Genomic DNA, 20,900 nt, shown 5'->3' on the forward strand with positions numbered 1-20,900 from the left:
GGACACAGAAAGGGGCCAATAGTAATTTAAGATAATTTTTCATTGAATACACTGTAAGGATATTCATTGTGCCAGACTGGATTGTTGTCATATGTACTTCATTACTGTGCTTGCAGAATATAAAAGGGCAGGGCTCTGTCAAAAGATATAGTATAGCTAACATTCAATGGAGGAGAAGCATCAGAGAAAGATGAATCATTGATTTGGTTTGCAAATTGTATTAAACTGTGATTGGTTTGCAAATTGTATTAAATTGGTTTAACCTTAGATTTGTTCCCTGCCTTCTTTGGAATGGGCTTGAGGAAAAGAGCTTGCTTTTCTGAATCAAACAGACCAGGATTATTTATCCACAATTTGATTTTGTTTTGCTTTCATGATCAAGACTAAACAGTCTGCATTCAAATATATGAATCTTTTCATAATTTTTAAATTTTGTTTTGTTTATGCTGAAAAAATACAAATAAAGACTTGGTAGTGATAACAGAGCTATTTTTAAAGCTAGAGGGGAAGAGAGAAAAGACCTAGGTATTGTAATATAATTAAATGGGGTTTTTTTTGCATCTTTGAGAAAAGAGGACTATTGGGAAAAAAATTGACAGTAAACAAGCCATAATGACTACTTCACACATAATAGTTATAGAAAGTGGATTTACAAACATCCAGAAAGTCAAAGGGGAAGCCAGTAGGGAAATTTGCAAACTACTGGGGGTAAGTTTTCCCCAACAGCACACTGTCCATCAGCTCCACTGTGCTAGCTACCTGTGTACCCTGCACACCTTCCCTGGCCCACACAATGCCTCTCACACTTACACCCTCTCCTATCTGGCAGCAGCCACCAACCTGCCTCCAGTCCTGGGACTTCCAACTTTCTGTCGGCTTCTCCACTGATTTTGGTTGAGAAAAGCCGGCAAGAAATTGCCTCCTATCTCAAATATTACTTCTTCAAATACAGAAAAATATTTTCTCCCTGAAATTTGATAAAAGCCAAATATTTTTCTTGAAAATAATTAAGGAAATAGGAATAGAGTTTTTGGACTGCGTCTGAGAGGTATTGGGACCCAAGAAGTGGCATTATGTGATTTAAGTGATAAAGAAATGATAAATGCATTTATTTAGTAGAAGCACACAATTCAAATTAAACATACTCAGTTCCACTTCAAAGGTGGGTGACAAAGCCACAATAACCATCTATTCAGTAATAGTTAATTCAATAAGAATGAAAGCCACATAGCCTCCAGAGTTTATGAAAAGTTAAATTTTAAATGGATTTGGTATCCTCAATTTAGAACAATAAAGTAAAAAAAAGAGACTATAAATATAGTAAGTTCTAATCTGAAAAAAGTATGCACAAAATTACAGTCAAAGGAAGGAAATTGCATGTAAACTCCTGAGTTTGTTTGGGGAAGGAACATGATTCTTTCAAGTAGATCAAGGGACAGCAACTTCTCTAGACCTCTAGGCCATATCAAACAATAAAGCACAGGCATGCATAGTTAAAAAATTTTTAAAAGGGAAGTTGGTGGAGCAGTTTTGAATGTACCAAATCCTTCTTGTTAGGCTCATCAATACCACACAGGTATGAAAAGGGATGGATTTTGATCATGCTGCTGCAATTGTCATCTTATCTCTGCCCCACCCCCATTGGCCGCTGATGCCCCAGAAACTGATGAATCCATGAGATCATGCAAGATTGGGAAGTCTTAGCTACAGAAGGGAGAACACAAGAGGTCAGGTTGCTATCTTAGAATAGCTGATTACCTCTTCCATTTATATAATTAACTTGGAATATTTAAACAACTGAGAAATTAATTGTAAAAATTGAATTTGATGAAGTCTCTTTCTCTTAAATTACATGGACCTTTAACAAAATTCTAAGTAACATCCATATTTGTTTTGTTAGACTTTCTTTTAGCAAATCAGACATCATAAGGGAAAGAACAAATTCCAAAGATAAAATTGAGTTTGTAGGACTGAGAAAGTTAGATTAGTTTCAGAAGTATTAAACCATCATACTTCTTGAAAAAGAATTTTTCATTTGCTGGATTAGATTCAAGACTAGTTCCCGTTTTAAACATATGGGTGACACTTCTATGCTGCTTATCTGGGAATAAACCCTATGTGACATAGTGTGATTTATTTTTAATTGAACATATTTAAGATAATCTACATGTTCAGTTTAAATTTTTGTAGTGCCTTGCTCTTTTTCTAATTGATTGCATCTCATATTTCTATATTATTATTCAAATCAGTAGAAAATTGATTTTATGATCTCTTCTGACATTTTATGATGTCATAATTGTGGCTTGTTTGGTTAATACATAGTAGTTCCCCTTTCCTTATGTTTTCCCATATTTTGTTTCCCCATTCTTTGCCCTCTTGTATAATAAAAAGGGTAGTAGCAACAAAAGATAGAGAGGAAACAATTTTTATCAAAATAAAACTGCCTAGATGATGGTAGCAATATAGTGCTTATGTCCATGAAAGATGTTTGGACTGGGAAGGATTGCTCTAGATCAGAAAAATTAATTTGTCTATATGACTTTTGGAAAAAGTTTTGGGGTTTGCATCAAAGGTGGGTTCTACTTACCTTTACTACTGGTTCGCAACGGGACCATGCATGTGTGCTTGCTTTGTGCGTGCGCGTGCTTCTGCACATGCTCAGAAGTTTCCTGATGACAACTGGGTTGGTGGGCGAAGCCTCCTGCCAGTTTTACTACCGGTTCTTGCGAATCGATCTGAACTGGGGGCAACAGTGGTTTGCATGGTTACATCCTTGTCCTCAGCCAGCCACACCTTTGTGAAGCAAGTCCTATCCACATGCTACTTTTCCAACGCATTGTGTTGGTCTGAGGTAAATCCTGCCTTAGCACTTGACCACCAGCAACCCTGCTGCCTTTTGCCTTTCCCTTGTCCACTCCTCCTGACCTCTCCTGGTGATCTCCCATCCTATCACTGTGGGTGCTTTGGTTACAAAGCCAGGTCTTCTCATAAGGAGAGGGAGTGGGCCTCCCTCTGAACCACATACTTTGCCCTCCCGCACACACCATGAGCAACCTTGCCAAGGAGAGCAAGCACAGCAGCAGTGAGAACTGGCCATTCCCACCACGCGCACTCCGGCCATGCCCACCCCAACCCCCGAAGTCAACCACAATCCTGATATGGCCTCGTTGAAATTGAGTTTGACACCCCTGGACTAACAGATGACCTCAGTGCTGCATGAGTTGCTCTCAAACTTACAAAGTATGAGCCAAGATTAGAAAAATTATCAGTGTGCATCAGTGGTGGGTTTCTACTGCTTCGCTCCAATTCAGGCAAACTGGTAGCGGTAGCGGCAGTCTCCACCCACCTACCCAGACGTCATCACTGATGCTCTGCGCATGCCCAGAAGGTTCTGCACACACGCAGAAGCACCACATGCAACCGAAGCAAGCGCGTGCATGCTTGCAGTTCCAAACCAGTACCATAGGTAAGTGAAACCCACCACTGGTGTGCATACAACAGCAAAAGTCTCATTAATCAAAAGCATGCTAAATGCAAACTTTTACCTTTCAATAAAAAGTTGTTTGATTCATTGAAAGCTCTGTTATTGTGGGTTTTTTTCAGATAAAAGACGTTAATCACATATGAGTTGTTTTTTCTAAATTAAATTTATTTATTTATTTGTTTGTTTAAATTTCTATACCGCCCATCTCCAATATAGGAGTCAGGGCGGTGAACAGCCAAAATAAAAACAAGACAATACATACAAAACATACAAAATCTAAAAACTGATTAAAATAATTAAATCTTTTGGCCGTAATTAAAACAATTCCAATTTAAAATCAGTTTAAAATTTGACTCAAGCCAGCCCAGCTAGTTGAAATAAATGGGTTAAAACCTCATTATTCAGGTTAAATTGCCGTGTTGGTACTTTGTGATAAATAAGTGGGTTTGGGGTTGCAGTTTGGGCACTCGGTCTCTAAAAGGTTTGCCATCAATGGTCTAAGGTATGGCCTGGCCATTGTTGACTCTCCTCATCAATAAACCAACAAATGAACTTCCCTTGGCAGTGAGTAGATTCTCATCTGTCCAACACCTAAGTAACCTCCCTAGGCTACAGAACTCACCTGGTACACCTTCCTGGTGCTCTTTCAAATCCTGGTCCCTCTACCTCTGACAGCTTCCTACTGATGTCACTGCTCATCAGACCTTCCTGATGACTTGAACAGCAAGTATATCTCCAACAATTTGCCAAGTCTGTTGTAGTTGCCTGTGCCCATTCAATCTTCTACCATCTCACCAAGTCTACTCTCTCATTGTTGAAACTCTTCCAACCAGCTCTCCAATGACAGATGCCATGAAATAAACCAAAGATCCCACAATACACTATTCTTACTCATCTTTCTTGCTGCTTGCCAGCCACAGACTGCATTTTTTAAAAAAATCCATTGCTTCCTTATGCTGCCAGCTGTGAGGCAATTGTTATTCAGTCTTTCATCTTGGCTTCCTCTGTCACTTCATGATTTTCATCCCACTGTCTATTTCTACATGTGTGTTTTCACTTTAGCTGTATTACCTATCTGCTCAATTTAATGAGTTGACATGTAAACTATAAATGAATAAACATATAAATGTACATTTTCCTATTAGTCTGACTGTTCTGTACATCTGATGAAGTGAGAATTTTGAGTATAATTGTAAAATCTAATAAAAACTAAATTTAGAAAAAAAAGAGAGGAGTAAACAATGAAAGAAAAAAGAGAAGAAAGAGAAAGAAGTAAGAATATGATAAAATAAGGAATATATAAAGAAGTGAATCTCAATTTTCATCACAGGTATAACAAATTTAGTAACTCATTTTCTCTAAAGTTACAAATATTTATTTCATCATTCCATATCCCATTTCTTATCTATAAACAAATCCATAAAACATAATGTTTCAGTCCTGGTGTCAACAGAAAGTTAAGAAGAGATAACCAGAAGTAACAACATATATTGTTTTAACCTTGATCAAATAAACCAATTTTATATTCCTTCTATTCTAACAGTTTTAATCTTTAGTTCATTCAAATATTGTCGTAGGATTTGCTTTATCTTTATTTCTTCTTTATTTCATTGCACAGAGTTCTTCAAAGCTTTTGCAATACATTTTTGTAAATCTAGTTGCAAAAAATATCCAGGTTGCTCTCTTGGTTTATCATTTTATTTCTTTTCTAAATTTTAAAATCTCAGCCAGGGGTTTGTTTTTTGTTTTTGTTTTTTTACATCAAATGAAACATCTTTTTCTAACTATTGTCTTGGCCTGTCACTTGCAAATCCACTTTCAATCCATCTCTGTCTTGTCAGATAAAATTTGTTCTACATATGATCTTTTTTCAATAACATCTTTTGGACATAGTCTAATCATGGAAGCAGATATCATTACTGACATTATTATTGTGGCTACCATTTTCTGATTCCATTCTTCAAAAATCATAACCATTTTATTAATCTGTATATCTTTCGTCTCCCTAAAGTTTGTCCGCTCCAATGTCCAGTTTTTGGAATCATGAAATTCTGTATCTATAAATAAATAAAATCTATTTCCTATGAAAACGTGTTTATAATTAATTCAAAAATCTTTCTGTAAAAGATTCACTATTCCAATTTTATTTGTACCCTTAGTTGGTATATAAATTTCTAAGATCAAAATCGTATTTACTTTTTGCTGTTTATTTCATATTTATTTTATTTATTTCATATTTATTTATTTTACTTATTTATTTATTTTGTCAAATATGTATAAGATAACAGGTATAGTTATAAACATAAACATAAACAAAGGAAGTAAGTACAGATAAACGGAGACAGTAAGACAGGAACAGTAGGCACACTGGTGCGCTTATGCATGCCCCCTTTACAGACCTCATAGGAATGGGGTGACGTCCACGGTGGACAGTTTGAGGTTGAAGTTGTGAGGGTTTGAGGCTGTAACAACAGAATCGGGTAGAGCGTTCCAGGCATTGACCATTCTGTTGCTGAAGTCGTATTTTCTGCAATCGAGTTTAGAGCGGTTTGCCTTGAGTTTGTATCGATTGTTTGCCCGTGTATTATTGTGGTTGAAGCTGAAGAAGTTGTTGACAGTTAAGACGTTGTAGCAGATAATTTTGTGTACTATGCTTAGATTGGACTGCATTATATATTAATATTATTATATATTAATAATATATTAATATTATATATATATATATATATATATGTATATGTATATGTATATGTATATGTATATTTGTTTTCTCAGGTTTTCGCGGGTGTTTGTATGTAGGTCTTTGGTTATTCGGGTCTTCTCCCACGTAAAATTGGAAGTGTCTTGGCGACGTGTTAAAAGGAAGAGACAGCTGCGATCTCACATTGCTCCTGGAAGCACGAAGCCGAGAACACCAGCCTGAAGATGACGAATGAGACTTCGTCAAAACGTCGCCAAGACACTTCCAATTTTACGTGGGAGAAGACCCGAATAACCAAAGACCTACATATATATATTATAAATATATATATATTTATAAGCTTATAATTAAAGTATTCTTTCATCCACGATTAAAAGCAGACACATCAGATGTTTTCAAACTTATCCTTTTGAAGATTTCTAGCTTAGAAGTAGTTAATGAGCAATTTCCAAGAGTGATTTGCAAAGTGCAGTTTGCAAATTTTGTGTCCTTTAAGTTTCCACTGTGAATGTGAGCAAGATGGCGAATCCCATTGTCTCTCTGTGCTCAAACCTGCAGAAAACCAATGTCCTACCGACTCCTGAGGAACAGCTAAATGGGGTAATCTTCCATCTTTATTCAGAGACATTCCTATGATCTATCTACTCACCAGTTACTCCTTCTTTGCCATGGCCATTGGTTGCCCTTTTCCAGAGCTGTCTTCAATTCCCCATACCTCCCCTGGAAGTCCCCAGGAAAGCTTATAGATTTTAGTAATATTTGTTACTTAGAAAAGGTGCTACCAGACTCTTTTTGTTTTTTATGTCCCTTGTTTCAGTGCTGCAATTAACAAAAATGTATAAATAAATTCAAATAATCTGAAAAAAACAGAATCAATATCAGATTCAGCATTTGAATGACAGCACAATCAAATTATGCATTCCATGTAATTGACTACTTTCAACCAAAATCAATAAATGTGCAAGCATGCAGTTTTTCCAGATTCGTATAGTTCTTTCAGATGTCATCAAGCCAATTCAAGATCTTTTTTGCTGCTGCCTTAGATTGATACCAGAAGCACATGAAAGAGCTACTTTTCTGCGCCTCTCCGGAAAGTAATAACTCTATATTTCGGAAAGAAAGAACCCCAAACTAATTAACTAGCTCATTCATTCCAGAGTTCCAAGCATATTACCGATTTCATTTGTTTTGTAATGGCTGGAAATACTTATATATTTATCTCTATGAAAAGAGGGGAGGTGAATTTCCATGGATTTGTTTTGTAATGAAGCCATAAATCACTGCAGATTGTACAGTGATAGTGCTTTCTGTGTTTTTGTATTTCCTGTACAAAAAGTAAAACAGCCTACTTTTCAAAAGTCCCTCTTTCAAGTTCATTGGTAATGAATAATCTACATCTAGCATCCAGCTGTTACACTTGAGAATCTGGAGTTGCAACTGCTGTCTCTTGAGCATGACGATGCAGGAAGTGTTGCACTTATGCATGAACCACAGACCTAACAGCTTATTTGCCTTTCCTCAACACCCCTTCCCCCACCATCCTGTTTTGTTCACTTTTGAGTTCTCACGTCAATCAACCCTGCCTGGTTTAGGCCTACGAGGAGGCGCAGATGGTTTCTGTTGGCTAATATTTCATGCTGACCTTTGATCAATGACCCCATGAACCCATTGCTGTAGCTTTGCAAAAGGGCAACTTTCTTTGGCTCGGATTGCTTGTGATAATGACTCTAACATTAACTGGCAGATGTTTTTCATTCACATGAGAAGGCTGGGTAGATCTGCTACAGCAACTCATTTGCTTTTTTAGAAATCAAGAATTGGGAACACAAAGCTAAAATTACCAGTATAACCAGTAGAAACTGTTGTGGATTAAGATACATGAATTGTTTCTTTATTAGAGTTGTTGGATTGCCAAGTGTGAGTGTGTGTCTCATGTTCCTGTCACTGTCCCTTTAACACAGCTTCTTTGTGGGAATAACGTAGTAGGGAAACTTCCCCTGATGCAGAAGATAAGCTTGTAAAGTCCCACCAATACATTTCTGTATGTCTTTAAAATTGTTAAACTATAAAGATGCTAATAAAGAAGAGAAGCTTCATTTTTGTGAATCCCCATAGAATCTATGAAAAATTTTTGTGCAGTTTGAAAGAGAAAGACTCCTTTCCAACTCCTATTTTAGCAATGCTTTTGCAAACAATAATATTTGAGGACAATATTTTACATGTAACACATATGAAAAGGATCAGGAGCCACCATTCGACTTTTTTATATGCCCATCCATCTTTTGGAAACACCTCTGTTAGTTTCCATATCTTCCATACATTGTGCAGATGTATGGGTGGAGATAATTCCAACCTGTTCAATTTTTCTTTTGATGAAACAGATCTTCTCTACCTGTTAAGCTCTTTGAACCGCTTACTATAATGTCTAAGGTGCAGTTCAATACTAGTGCTTGTACACTGCGTCACACACCAGTTGAAAGAGACTGCTTTTCTGTGAAATTAGTTTCCAAATTTATTTGCACATCTGCAAGTAGAACCCAGTGGTGGTATTCAGCTGGTTTTATCCGGTTTGGGCAAATCGGTAAAGGCGGCTGCTGGAGGCTCTGCCCACCCGCCCGGATGTCATCACATCCCATTTTTGACATTCTGCACATGCACAGAAGGTCATCCGCCAGCGCAGAGGTGTTGTTTGTGAGCGCAGTGCACTCACATTTGTGAACCGATAGTGAAGATAAGTCAATACCACCCCTGGTACAACCCCCTCCAAACTTACACTTATAAAAGAGACATGATTGCTGTGAAAACAACAAATGCCTCTGAGGCAATATTATTATAACGCCAATAATTCTTCAAGGTAATTGACATCTTATACTTAGGGTTGCTACCTTGGCAGTGAAATTCAGCATTTTAGTTTCTATCAATGTGCAGGAGCAATCAGATTTAAGTTGTTTCAGACAAAATAGGAGGGCCTTATAGATCATTTTCCTAAAACTCTCTTATTCTATGGTATTATTTTCATGAAACCTAGGTGAGCAGCTGCTTTGCTCTGATGGCTGTTTATCACACTTGTCATAGAAACCTTTGGAGAATTACCTCATCTGATTCTTGAGTCCATCTGTCCTCTTTTCTGGAAAAGGGCTTCTGAAAATCTATCCAATTTTCAAGTGCACTAACCACTGATAGATGCTGAAGAATAGATGCATCTTGATATGCGATTGTAATCGGTTATATATGCACACTTTGTAGTCCATTGCTTGCCATTAATGTTTTTGAATATATTTTACATACTGTTAACAAGATTTCATGGTGTGAAATTGCTCTTAAAAACAACAATATGTTATCTGATTAAATATAAAAAACTCTGCAGAAGCATGAAGATCTTCTCATGCTATTATGAAAACATTATAAGATCTTCCAGGCAATATGGACTTAATTTAAAAGACAATAATGCCCATTTTACCTGAATTTTTTAAGTAATTGATACCTACTTGTTTCATTTGCAGAGTTTGTACCTATTGCTTCAAGGTTGAGATTTGCAGATTATCACTCTACAAAGTTTATGCTTATTTATTTTTCTGATGTGAATTTTGAAATAGTCAAAAGTGGTGAGAATGATATGAAAATCCACCTTGCAGTGGAAAAATGTTTACTAATGTTATTTGTAAATCAATTCCTTCCAATACAAAATGTGTAAACAATATCTGTAGTCCTTGCTTAGTGGCCAAAATTGCAACCAACATCTCTGTTAAGTGAAGCAGGCATAAGTGGGAAATCATGTGACTGTAACTGTACTTTCCCTTTCCTCACTTCCTCACCCTTTGAAATGCTCACCCTGGCACTAGGATGTTGGTTTGAAACTGACAAAACTAATAAAATTCATACCTTTCACTTTTGTTTGCGTCCTAATCACTTCCTTTCCTTTTGGAATGTGGTGAAAGGGATAATTAGAAGAAGGAAATTAATGATTGTATTTACATTCATTGGAGAGGAAAAGATTACAAGAGAGTAAGTAGGCACTGTGGGCACTACACAACAAAAGTAATGCAGCAACACCAGCCATCAGAAGCATACTATGCAAACAGCTAGATCTATTTCATATTGTATGTTTGCTTATTCTCTTGTAATCCCTTCCTCTCCAATCTCTCTCCTCTGCATGAAGGAGAGGGAAAAAACCAAATCAGTCACAGGAGAGAAATCATTTGATATATATCTTTGGATTGGCACACTTTTATTAGTAGTTTAGTTATACCCTCTCTTCATTTGGTGACCACTTTCTGTTCCAATGACAGGGTCATTAAAAAATGGTCACTAAGTGAACACATGACTGAGAATGCTGAGAAGATCAGTAGTTGTTGCCATCTTGTGCAGATAAAGTTCTCTCCTACAGTCATGTGTTCTTTTCCCCTCCTTTTTGCCCATGTTGCAAGGTGGAGAAATTGCTCAAACAAGCGCTCTCTTCCTGAGCTGCTTTTCTTAGCACTTCCCTAAGTGCTAAGGACAAGTTAATAATATCAGCTATATGACCTTAATTAGTTGATTAGAACCCTGGGCTCCCCTTCTCTGCTTATTGAAACTGACCAGCTTTTAATCAGTTTCACACTAAAGTCCCAAAAGTGCTTTAGCAAGAGGCAACTGGACTTTCTGGTTTTTCTTTGAAGATGTTTCATTTCTCATCCAAGAAGTTTCTTCAGCTCTGACTGGATGGTGGGGAATAGAAGGATTTGTACTCCTTGCAGACAGCTAGTCATTTGCATTCTTTTAGAAAGTTATTGAGGCCACCTGGAAATTTATCTGTGTCATCAGGGTCACCTGAATAGTGCAAATGGATGTGACGCTTTCTTGGAACTGTTGAAAGAACTGTGTTGTAGAGTGAAGATAGATGATGTTGTATCCCACCCTCTCTGTTGAGAGCGGGCTATTCAGTTTTGACATAGATGGCCTCTTTGACCCCTCTTTCCAAGCAGCAGTCCTTTCTGTCCAAAATGTGGACTTTGCTGTCTTCAAAAGAGTGGTCTTTGTCTTTTAAATGCAGATGGACTGTTGAATCTTGTCCTGATGGGTTTGTTCTCCTATGTTGTGCCAATGCATTTATGAAGTGGTTGTTTTGTTTCCCCAATGAACACGGCTCACTGCATTTACTGCATATATCATGTTGCTCAGTTTGTGTCTGAGTGTTTTATCCTTGGGTGGACAAACTTCTGCCGTAGTGTATTCTTGGGTTTGAACTGTACAGGTATGTTGTGTCGGCTGAAGATCCTCCTGAGCTTTTCTGATATTCCTGCAATGTATGGAATGACATTGCTTCATTTATTGTTCTCTCTATTGTCTGTTGTGGAGGAGCTTCTGTAGGGTCCTTTTTGAGATTTGATGAAGGCCCACTTGAGATAGCCATATGTTCTGAGGGCTTCCTTGATGTGTTTTGGTTCTTTTTCTTTCCGATCTTTGCTGGTAGTCAGGCCTTTAGCTCGGTGGTATACTGTAGGGTGGTGTAGGGTTCTGATGACTCCCATTTTGTGCTTCAGTGGGTGGTTGGAATCAAAATCTAAATAGTGATCTGTGTGTGTGGGTTTACTGTAAACTTCAATGTTAAGGCTACTGCCTTCCTTCAAAGAAAAAACAGATAGGCCAGTTGCACCAGTGGTGAAATCTTCCGTGGATTGCCACCGGTTCACTGCCCGTGTGTGCGTGCCAAACGCGCACTGTGCGCACACATGCACAGTGCATGCCAAAAGCATGCTGTGCACGTGCATGCGCAGTGCACACCAAACACACGCTTCGTGCAGAAAAAGGAAGCTTAACAAGGTAAGTAGAACAGCAAGGGGGGGAAACAGCTGTGCCGCATGATTTAGATTCGCTAGAAATCAGGATTTCCTGCTTTCTGGCGAATATAAATCACGCGGCAAGCTGACCGTCAGAAATACTGGTTCGGATGAACCGGTAGCTTTTTTTTACTACTGATTCACCCAAACTGGTAGCTTTTATCCCTACCAGCTCACCCGAACAGGTGTGAACCGGTAGCATTTCACCACTACTTTGCACCTTTGGGACAACCATGACCTGGATGAAAGAGAATATCCATAGACACTTTCACACTGAAGGCTTTTGTTATCCTAAAGTCACCCAGCTGCCCATTTTGCCTAAGATGGCACTAGAACTCATCAGAAACAGTCATGTTTTGCTGTTGCCTGATTTCCTTCTATAGTTGTAGTATTTCTATTTCAGTTCTATAACGTAAGCACTTGTTATTGTTGTTTTAGTGGTGAGTCTAAAAGCTGGGAACCATGACAACTCACGTAACCCTGGAAGATGCTCTGTCCAATGTGGACCTCTTGGAGGAGCTGCCATTACCAGATCAGCAGCCATGCATTGAGCCACCTCCATCATCCATTATGTACCAGGTAAGCAATATTTCCTTAGAATCAGACCTTGAAGTCTGTCATGCTTTGAAGAGAAGAAGAAAGTTTGTCAAAGGAGAAAATATTGGAGAGTTCCAAGAGGCAGATAGAATAATGTGGAAGAGGACAAGCAAAAAAAGACTTAAAGAAACAAGATAAGAATGTTAACCATAGGATAGTTTGGCTATAAAGCTGTATTCTGATTTAGTGGCATAGAAACAAGTTAACATTCTCTTTGTACTCATATTTTCCCTCCTTCAGGAGTTTGGAAATTTTTGGTTCTTCTTTTAATTTAATTTACTACGAAGCTGTCTTGTATGAATCTGGTGGAGAAAGATTAGTGGATATTATATGAACTGGCTTCTTTTGACAAAGCATTTAACATTAGTTGTTATGCAGACTTTTAAGAGGTACAAGCTTGACTAAACTTACTGTTATGCTCCTAATATCAAAATATGTTTTTGCTGTTACGATAAATACAAGCCATTGTTTATTATAGAACAGTTCTATTGCTTCTTCTTCAAGTTCAGCAAATATATATGTTCATATAATCCATAGCAGTGCTTCTTAAAGTGTGTATCTTAGGATCCCATCAAACAGTTGTGAGAAGCTCTAGTATCAATTTCATTTTTACCAATGAATTTAATTTTTAATAAGGTAAATATCAATAAATATATTATAAAACTGAATGTTTTTTTAAACTTTCCCCTCTAGGTTCTGCACATAGATTACAAAAGGGATTTTGTAGTTATGTATATGCCCAAGTGATCAAGTGATATGTGCAGTTATCATTATATAATGCAATATACACTTGATCTTAGCCAAGCAGCTAAATCACTAGAAAACTAATATTTATTTCCATTTTTTCTTGGTTTTGTTCTGACTTTATCTTATTGATACAGTAGTACTGTTCACTAACAGCTTTTTTAATATTGAGATAGATGTTACAGTTGTTTTCATCAGAACTTTTACAATGTTTTACAATGCTTACAAGGTTTTATAATGTCTTAATATGTGTTAGTTGTGTTAATATGAAAAGGGAAGATGTTACAGTGCTTATGTCTGCTGTGTTGGCAGGATTAGTCTGAGATGCATTTCCTGCCTCTTCAGGAGTTGCCTTCAGCTGCTCCTGTGAGGTATTTCCGGTTCCTGTCATATGTAGATATATGCTTGTAATGATGGCTTATCAGGGCTTTTTCGATTAAACTTCTTGAAACAATAGATAGGTAACTACATTCTGTTATCTGACAACTGTTTTATAGCTGCTTTTAATTTTTATGCATTATTTCTATAAAGTTTTGTATTTTCCATTTTAACTGGTTGCACATTGATAATGTAATTTCTACAATAGGACACTGGAAACTCTCTGAAAACAAATGAAAATCTAAATAAAAAGAATATCTAACTATTTCTTTATCTGTTTTCAGGCCAACTTTGATACAAATTTTGAAGACAGAAATGCTTTTGTAACTGGTATTGCTAGATACATTGAGCAAGCAACAGTGCATTCTAGCATGGTAGGTATCAGGTGATCCAGAGCTGACTGAGGGGATGCAGAATAGACTATTATGTGACAACTAGTGCTGTTACATTGTCCCAATGTGTTTCAGAATGAGATGTTGGAGGAAGGGCACGAATATGCAGTAATGCTTTATACTTGGAGGAGCTGCTCCAGAGCTATTCCCCAGGTAAGATGTCAAGTTAAATTGTAATCCACTTCAATCAGAGAGAAGTTTCTGTCAAGAAGAAATTGAAAGATACTCTAGGAATGCCATAAACTTTTATTTTTCTCAGAATAATTCAGAAGTTATTTTTCTCTAATAAGTTATAGAATAATGACCCACTGATGATGATACTGTGACCAGTATTTCCAAAGGAACAAATCATTAATAAATGAATATTCACTCAGATGATTTTATTTCTTATTTAACCTATTATGGATAGCCAGTGTAGTCTGGAATAGAATGTAAAGACACAGGTTCTAGTCTACTCCTAAGCACAGATTCTGGTTGGGTGAATTTGGGCCAGTCAACCCTAGACTGGGAAAACGAGAAAAAAAAATACTACAAACTCATATTGGACCATTGGGTAGTTTACACTCCATAATCTTCAATTAGGAAGCTTTCATCATGCAGTTAATTGACTTGACCCTTGATAGGTGGACCAAAATGCCAAATCCAGTCTAAACATCTGGCTGACTGCGCAACCAATCATAATAATCTATTTTACGTTGCGTTATAATGTTAGATGTATTTAGAATAGTATGCATAGCTAATAAAATATGTAATAAAATCAACAAATACAATTATAGTAAGTAAAATGCATTATTATGCTTTCCCCAGAACATTCCTATCAAGGAAGCTGGAATGAAAAATTGGGTTTTCAGCAAGCTAAATGTAAAAGGCATAAAAGTATTTGGCTTCTGAAAAGCTTATGAATGCTATTCTTTAGCAAGAAAAATGTATAAATTAATGTAATAAATGAAGTAAGCATCAGCAACATTGGTTCATTCTGATCTAGAGAACAAATTGTAGAAAAGTGTGATCATGTAAATGATGGAATATCATTCCTAGTACTAATTACTTTCTGATAATCTTTGCATTTTTCTCATTTAGAAGCCTTTTATCTGACAGCTGATTATGATTTGTCTATGAAAGCCCCTCACATTCTAAATTGGTTTTATCTCAAAAGCACTCCAAGATCTTTTGTTTTTGCTACATAAGACTGTCAAACTATCCTTTTAGAAATGATCTCCCTCTGTGTCCCATGGATCTTCTTCATCATGTCCATGAGCACTACTAATATCAAATTGTCACATTAACTTTCAGGTAAAGTGTAATGAGCAGCCAAACCGAGTAGAGATTTATGAGAAGACAGTGGAAGTCTTAGAGCCAGAAGTGACAAAACTCATGAAGTTCATGTACTTTCAGGTAGGTGTTCCAAATTCCTATGCTTGAGTCCTCTTCACTTATTATTGTGGAAAACCCTGTCTGTACAGATACTGAGCAAATAAAAGTAGATCTTCTGTTGTTTCTTGGTCCAGAGCTACCCTGTGGTAAGATGGAAAACTGATAAATTTAATAAATAAAATAAATAAATAAAATACAATTTTTGCAGTAAACTTACCCAAGGCATGATGATTTTGCTAAGTGCTTAATATATTTTTTTCCCCACATGGTATCTTATTTTGCTTTAATTACTAAAAGAGGGCAATATCTAAAATTATATGAACAAATTTCTGTTGACTGTATCCATTCCCATCCATATATACCTGTCCACTTCCCAAATTGTTTTGAAAGACACAATACTCTCCAGAGGCAGATTTGATAGTGTCAGGAAAAGCCAGCATTCAGTCTGTTTGCCATTTTGTCAACAAATGAATGTTATTGGATGCCACACAGACAGTACTCAAGTTCTTGTCAATATTGGCTGACCTTTCTTTCTGCTTGCCTAAAAAGACTAGTTACACAGATGTGGGAAAACCATTCTCTCTAATGTGAGGTTCATTGTGATCGGTTTTGAAAGATGTTTAACTGCACCGCAAATCATAGTCCAAATAAGCAAACCCAAGGACATGACCCCGGATAATGAAAGCCTTTTAAGTTGGAAGATAATATGATAGAAACAGACTAAACTAAAAGTAACAGGAGAAATACTTTAAATACTTTATATTTTAACAGTATCATAGTTGTGGGCTTCTCAAAGTGCATAAACACACAATTAGGGGTTACCATCGAATAAAAATATTGTAGTGTGGTGGTCACTTTTTGCTTAATCGTGTCACATGAAGCACCATCCTGCTCAGATACGAGTTCATTTTCCTTTCTAACTTAAGTCCGTTTATCTATTATCATATCTAAAATTAGACAGATTTTAAAAGAATTAAACAGAAGATTCCAGTTTCTAGCTTGAAATTCCCTTGTCAATTGAATCCCATTTTTTCCAGCGCCCCATGTAATACAATTTTCAGCAAATGAAATTATGTGTATGAGTGCCAGGCAAAAAGGCACCATTCAGCTATTCTTTTCTCACAGGAGAAACGGTAGGTGTCCCCAAAGCTTTTGGGTTGATGGATCTCCTTAAAAGTTTGACAATGTGCCATTTCACGATCTAGTGGGAACTGAGGAAAACATTTGCTTAGTTAAATTCTTTAGAGGAATAGTAAATAACAAAATGTCAGTTTCCAAACAGGTAATTTGGTGAGGCTTTCAAGAAAAGGCAAATAATCCAACTACCAAATGAAAAAAATCAGAATCAAGGCCAGAGCTCTCAAAATTTATCCCCATAGTGGGATGTGGGCTACTGGTGGATGCTAAAGAAAATATCTCCAGCATATACTTTCTTAAAAAAATAGAAACAAAGAAAACAAGATATGCATCATGCCAAAAGCAAAACCAGGAAAATATATATATAAGTCAGCCACCACACACATATCCACAAGGAAAACAAGGCATAAGAGCTGGTGTACAAAAATAAATACTTCACAATGATACATTTAGCATAGCCAAAAGAATCCCATCTTTTTCCATTCTCCAAGTACTAGGATGATTCGTAGTATTTCCTCAGCTTGTTGGGAGTATTTTCTGGATGTCACAGTTTGGGCCAATTTTCATTTTTAATTTCTTAGAATGCTAGGTATGTTGAGGACAACAGATCAACTGGATGACTAAACGACAACATCCTTTAACCCTTTAGGAGGTGGAAATGAGACATGTTCAATCTTAGACCTGAGATGGTGGAATCTCATGTACTTAATAAAGCCTCATTTCTCACCCATTACTGGCAGTTCCTTCCCTTTTAATCCTTCTTTAAATTATTGCTGTCTTACTATTTCTTAGAGAAAGGCCATTGAACGATTCTGTAGTGAGGTCAAGCGTTTGTGCCATGCAGAGAGAAGGAAAGACTTTGTTTCAGAAGCCTATCTACTGACATTGGGAAAGTTTATCAATATGTTTGCAGTCTTGGATGAACTGAAGAACATGAAGTGCAGTGTCAAAAATGACCATTCTGCTTACAAAAGGTGAGATTAATCCGTATGTATTTTAATAGGGTTTATTGCTGGGATCTTTGGAAATAGGCCACTGTTTTTTCCAAAGTTAATAGTACTTAGTCATAGAATAGAGCACGGGTGAAATCTAAAAATTTTCCCTACCAGTTCTGTGGGCGTGCCTTAATTGGTGGGCATGGCTTGGTGGTCAGGTGTCCGGGTGGGCGTGGCCAATATAATAAATAATAAAAATAATAAACAAAGTAAACAAAACAATAAGAGGTACCAAAAACCAACTTTTACACTTTACACACAAACAACAAAACACATCACAACAGACTCACACACAATGTAAAAGCAGCTGCACTTGACCCAAAATGGCCCCTGCAACAAGCAGGAACCTCACACAGCCACAAAAAGCTCAAAAACCAACTTTCACACTTTGCACACACACAACACAACACAACACAACAGATTCACACACAATGTAAAAGCAGCTGCACTTCACCCAAAATGGCCCCTGCAACAAGCAGGAACCTCACACAGCCACAAAAAGCTCAAAAACCAACTTTCACACTTTTTCCACACAAAATGCACATACAGCTTTGTGAGATTTTGTGTGTTTGTGTAGTTAGAGTGAAACACTACAAAACCAAATCTCAGAAAGCTGCACAAATATTTTATTTCATTATTTTATTTTATTTATATTTTTAGATAAAAGCAGCTAAATTTAAAACTTCCTTAACTTTAAATTGCTATGTCTAAAAAAAATAATAAAACTCCTTAAAAAAAACCCAATTAACTTTTTTTTAAAGCTCCCCATCCCCCCATCAAAAAAAACCCCAGTTACTTACCAAATTGAAGGCACAAGGCAGGCAGTCAAGCAGATTGAATTGCTCACCGATTGGATTGATTGCAGGCAGGCAGATTGAGTTGCTAGCTGATGCAATGGATTGCAGCAGCCAAAGCAAGACAGGAAAAGCGAGCGAGCCCAAAAGAAGCAGCAAGCTGGCAAGTAGGCAAGTGGGGACCGGGCGATTGGGTGGGCATGGACGGGGGGACCAGGGATTTTTGCTATCGGTTCTCCAAACTACCCGCCGCCATCGCTACCGGATTGCCTGATCCAGTCCGAACTGGGAGCATTTCACCCCTGGATTAGAGGTTTCTAAATCTTGTTTTGTGTCAAACTATATTTATAGTGGAATAAAGACAATGAAATGCCATTCTTGTATTCCTTTTGTAGCCCCTTTTATACGTCTGTGTTACTCAGCAATGTGCTGGTATGGTGTTCCAACTTATCAACAAAATTGAATTTCCTCTTATTTTTTAGAGCAGCCCAGTTTTTAAGAAAAATGGCTGATCCTCAGTCTATTCAGGAATCACAGAATCTCTCGATGTTCCTAGCAAACCATAATAGAATCACTCAGGTAGAAAGTTCTCTCTTATCTTTTTACAAATATTATGATATTTAAATAAGTTTACTTTGACTTGACATGTATGCTTTGGACTTGAGTTTGGAGAATACAGTACATCATAAGAAATATATTTATCACTGTTAGGCCTTATTGTATTTGGGACTTTGGGACTTATTAAATGCAAGTTGTTATATAGGAAATTAGTCAGCTTGGACTATTTATGAAGCAGTGGGCATTATGAAATCAACATAGATGGCACTTATACATCAACTCCATGAAATAGCAAACACTGTGCTATGAAATAGCAAATGCCATGCAAGGCTTTTTAACCACATTTCCATAGCAACCAAATACTGTGTTTTTTATTCTATACAACAGATGCGTTCATACACACATACAAATATATAGAAACACACATACACACACAGAGCAAGAAATGCACAGAGTCAGGAATACACCCTGCTAATAATCATTTGGCGTAATCCACTACTAAATCTCTTGTCCCTATGACATTTCAACAAAAGAAAATATATATAGCTCAGGGTTGAACTATGTCATTCTTGGTGCTTTCTGAACTTGGTTGTTTGCTTACAGACATTTCATTATCCAACTAGGTAACATCATCAGTGTGATTGAGAGTAGGGTGTGCTGCCTCTTTATGTATAGCAACTTACCTTGCACCAGGTGGATTGTTTTTTTTGCTGAGGGGACATGTTTGGAATGGGGAAACAGAGAACACCAAGAACTCCACTCCATTTTTACACAAACACTTAAATTATTGCTTTTGCAGCCTTTGTAAACAATTATCTTTTGCAAGCTACTAAATGTAGAATTGGCTAGTGCAGAAGTCAAAACTATTGCCTTTTGAAAAAGAATGGTGGTAGCAGAAATACATCGAGAATAGGCAGATGGTAGGATGCAGTAGCTATAGGAAAAGAGATGTTTAATCGTTCTTATACTGCCCAGCACTGCATACAACTATATAGAGCAAATGCAGTGCTTGATGTAAGCAGTACATGCTTAAATTAATTCGTTGCCTTTACACTGCAAGGAAGATGCTAAATTAAACTTTACGACCTTTTATTTCGTTCTCATTGAAAATTAGTGAGGGTCTTGTGGGAATTTTTTTTAAGTGCCTGCATCAGCAGCTGGAAGTGATCCCTGGTTATGAAGAACTGTTGGCTGATATTGTCAACATCTGTGTGGATTACTATGAAAACAAGATGTATTTGACACCCAGTGAGAAGCATATGCTCTTGAAGGTAATTTCTTTCAATTCTCTGCAAATGTATTTTAACCATCTTTCAGTTTTTCTCAAGTGCTTTGTGATGCCTATTTTCATGATGCATGTCTTGGTGTGGGGTTTTTTGGGGGTGGGGGTGGGGGCATTTTTCTCCTTTTAGATTGTAATTTTTAACTTCTCTATGAAAAGATAATTATTGGATTATTAAAAGAAAAATTTAAAACTATTTTCAAAAATACATTCAAAAAGTCCTGCAAATCTTTTTCAGAGTCAGGTTGGAAAAACCTTTATTTATCTAAGGGATGGAAGCTTGTGGGTCACAGAAAAGGCCCCAGACTTTTGTGTGCGTGTACTTTCTAAAAAGTGTTGCAGCGCAAATGGAAGATGTAAAAGCAAGCCAGGATAAAATAACTTTACTGTCAGGTTCCGGTGTATAAAGAAAACTCCACACAGACAAATGATGGTTGAATCCTTTACCAGCACGAACTAACATCCATAAAGCAATACAGGAAGATTTTGTTGGAGCTAATGCTTTGTACTCCCCATCACCTTATAAAACTTTATCACCCAGGTGATCCGGCTCCTCCCCACTCATTAATCATAGTTCCCTTAGATAGTGCAATTAGGCATTACTCCCGCATGCTCCCGGCTCGCTGGCTACTCTTCCAGATTAGC

At 37.0% G+C, this 20,900-nt stretch overlaps 1 protein-coding gene across 3 annotated transcripts in view; it reads left to right on the forward strand.

Annotated features, from left to right (window-relative positions):
• The window catches only part of CYFIP2 (cytoplasmic FMR1 interacting protein 2), a 71,209-nt gene that overhangs the window by 2,843 nt on the left and 47,466 nt on the right, over positions 1-20,900 (forward strand). For all 3 annotated transcript variants that reach the window (XM_034401637.3, XM_034401652.3, XM_034401644.3), the window contains exons 2-8: positions 12,443-12,583; positions 14,008-14,097; positions 14,191-14,268; positions 15,409-15,510; positions 17,419-17,600; positions 18,898-18,994; positions 20,116-20,244. In XM_034401637.3, the coding sequence (XP_034257528.1) occupies positions 12,467-12,583; positions 14,008-14,097; positions 14,191-14,268; positions 15,409-15,510; positions 17,419-17,600; positions 18,898-18,994; positions 20,116-20,244 (795 nt within the window). In that variant the 5' untranslated portion in view covers positions 12,443-12,466. The remainder of the gene's footprint in view (positions 1-12,442; positions 12,584-14,007; positions 14,098-14,190; positions 14,269-15,408; positions 15,511-17,418; positions 17,601-18,897; positions 18,995-20,115; positions 20,245-20,900) is intronic.

Source organism: Pantherophis guttatus, chromosome 2, assembly GCF_059756535.1.
Source record: "Pantherophis guttatus breed Tessera chromosome 2, ASM5975653v1, whole genome shotgun sequence".
Lineage (NCBI taxonomy): Eukaryota > Metazoa > Chordata > Lepidosauria > Squamata > Colubridae > Pantherophis > Pantherophis guttatus.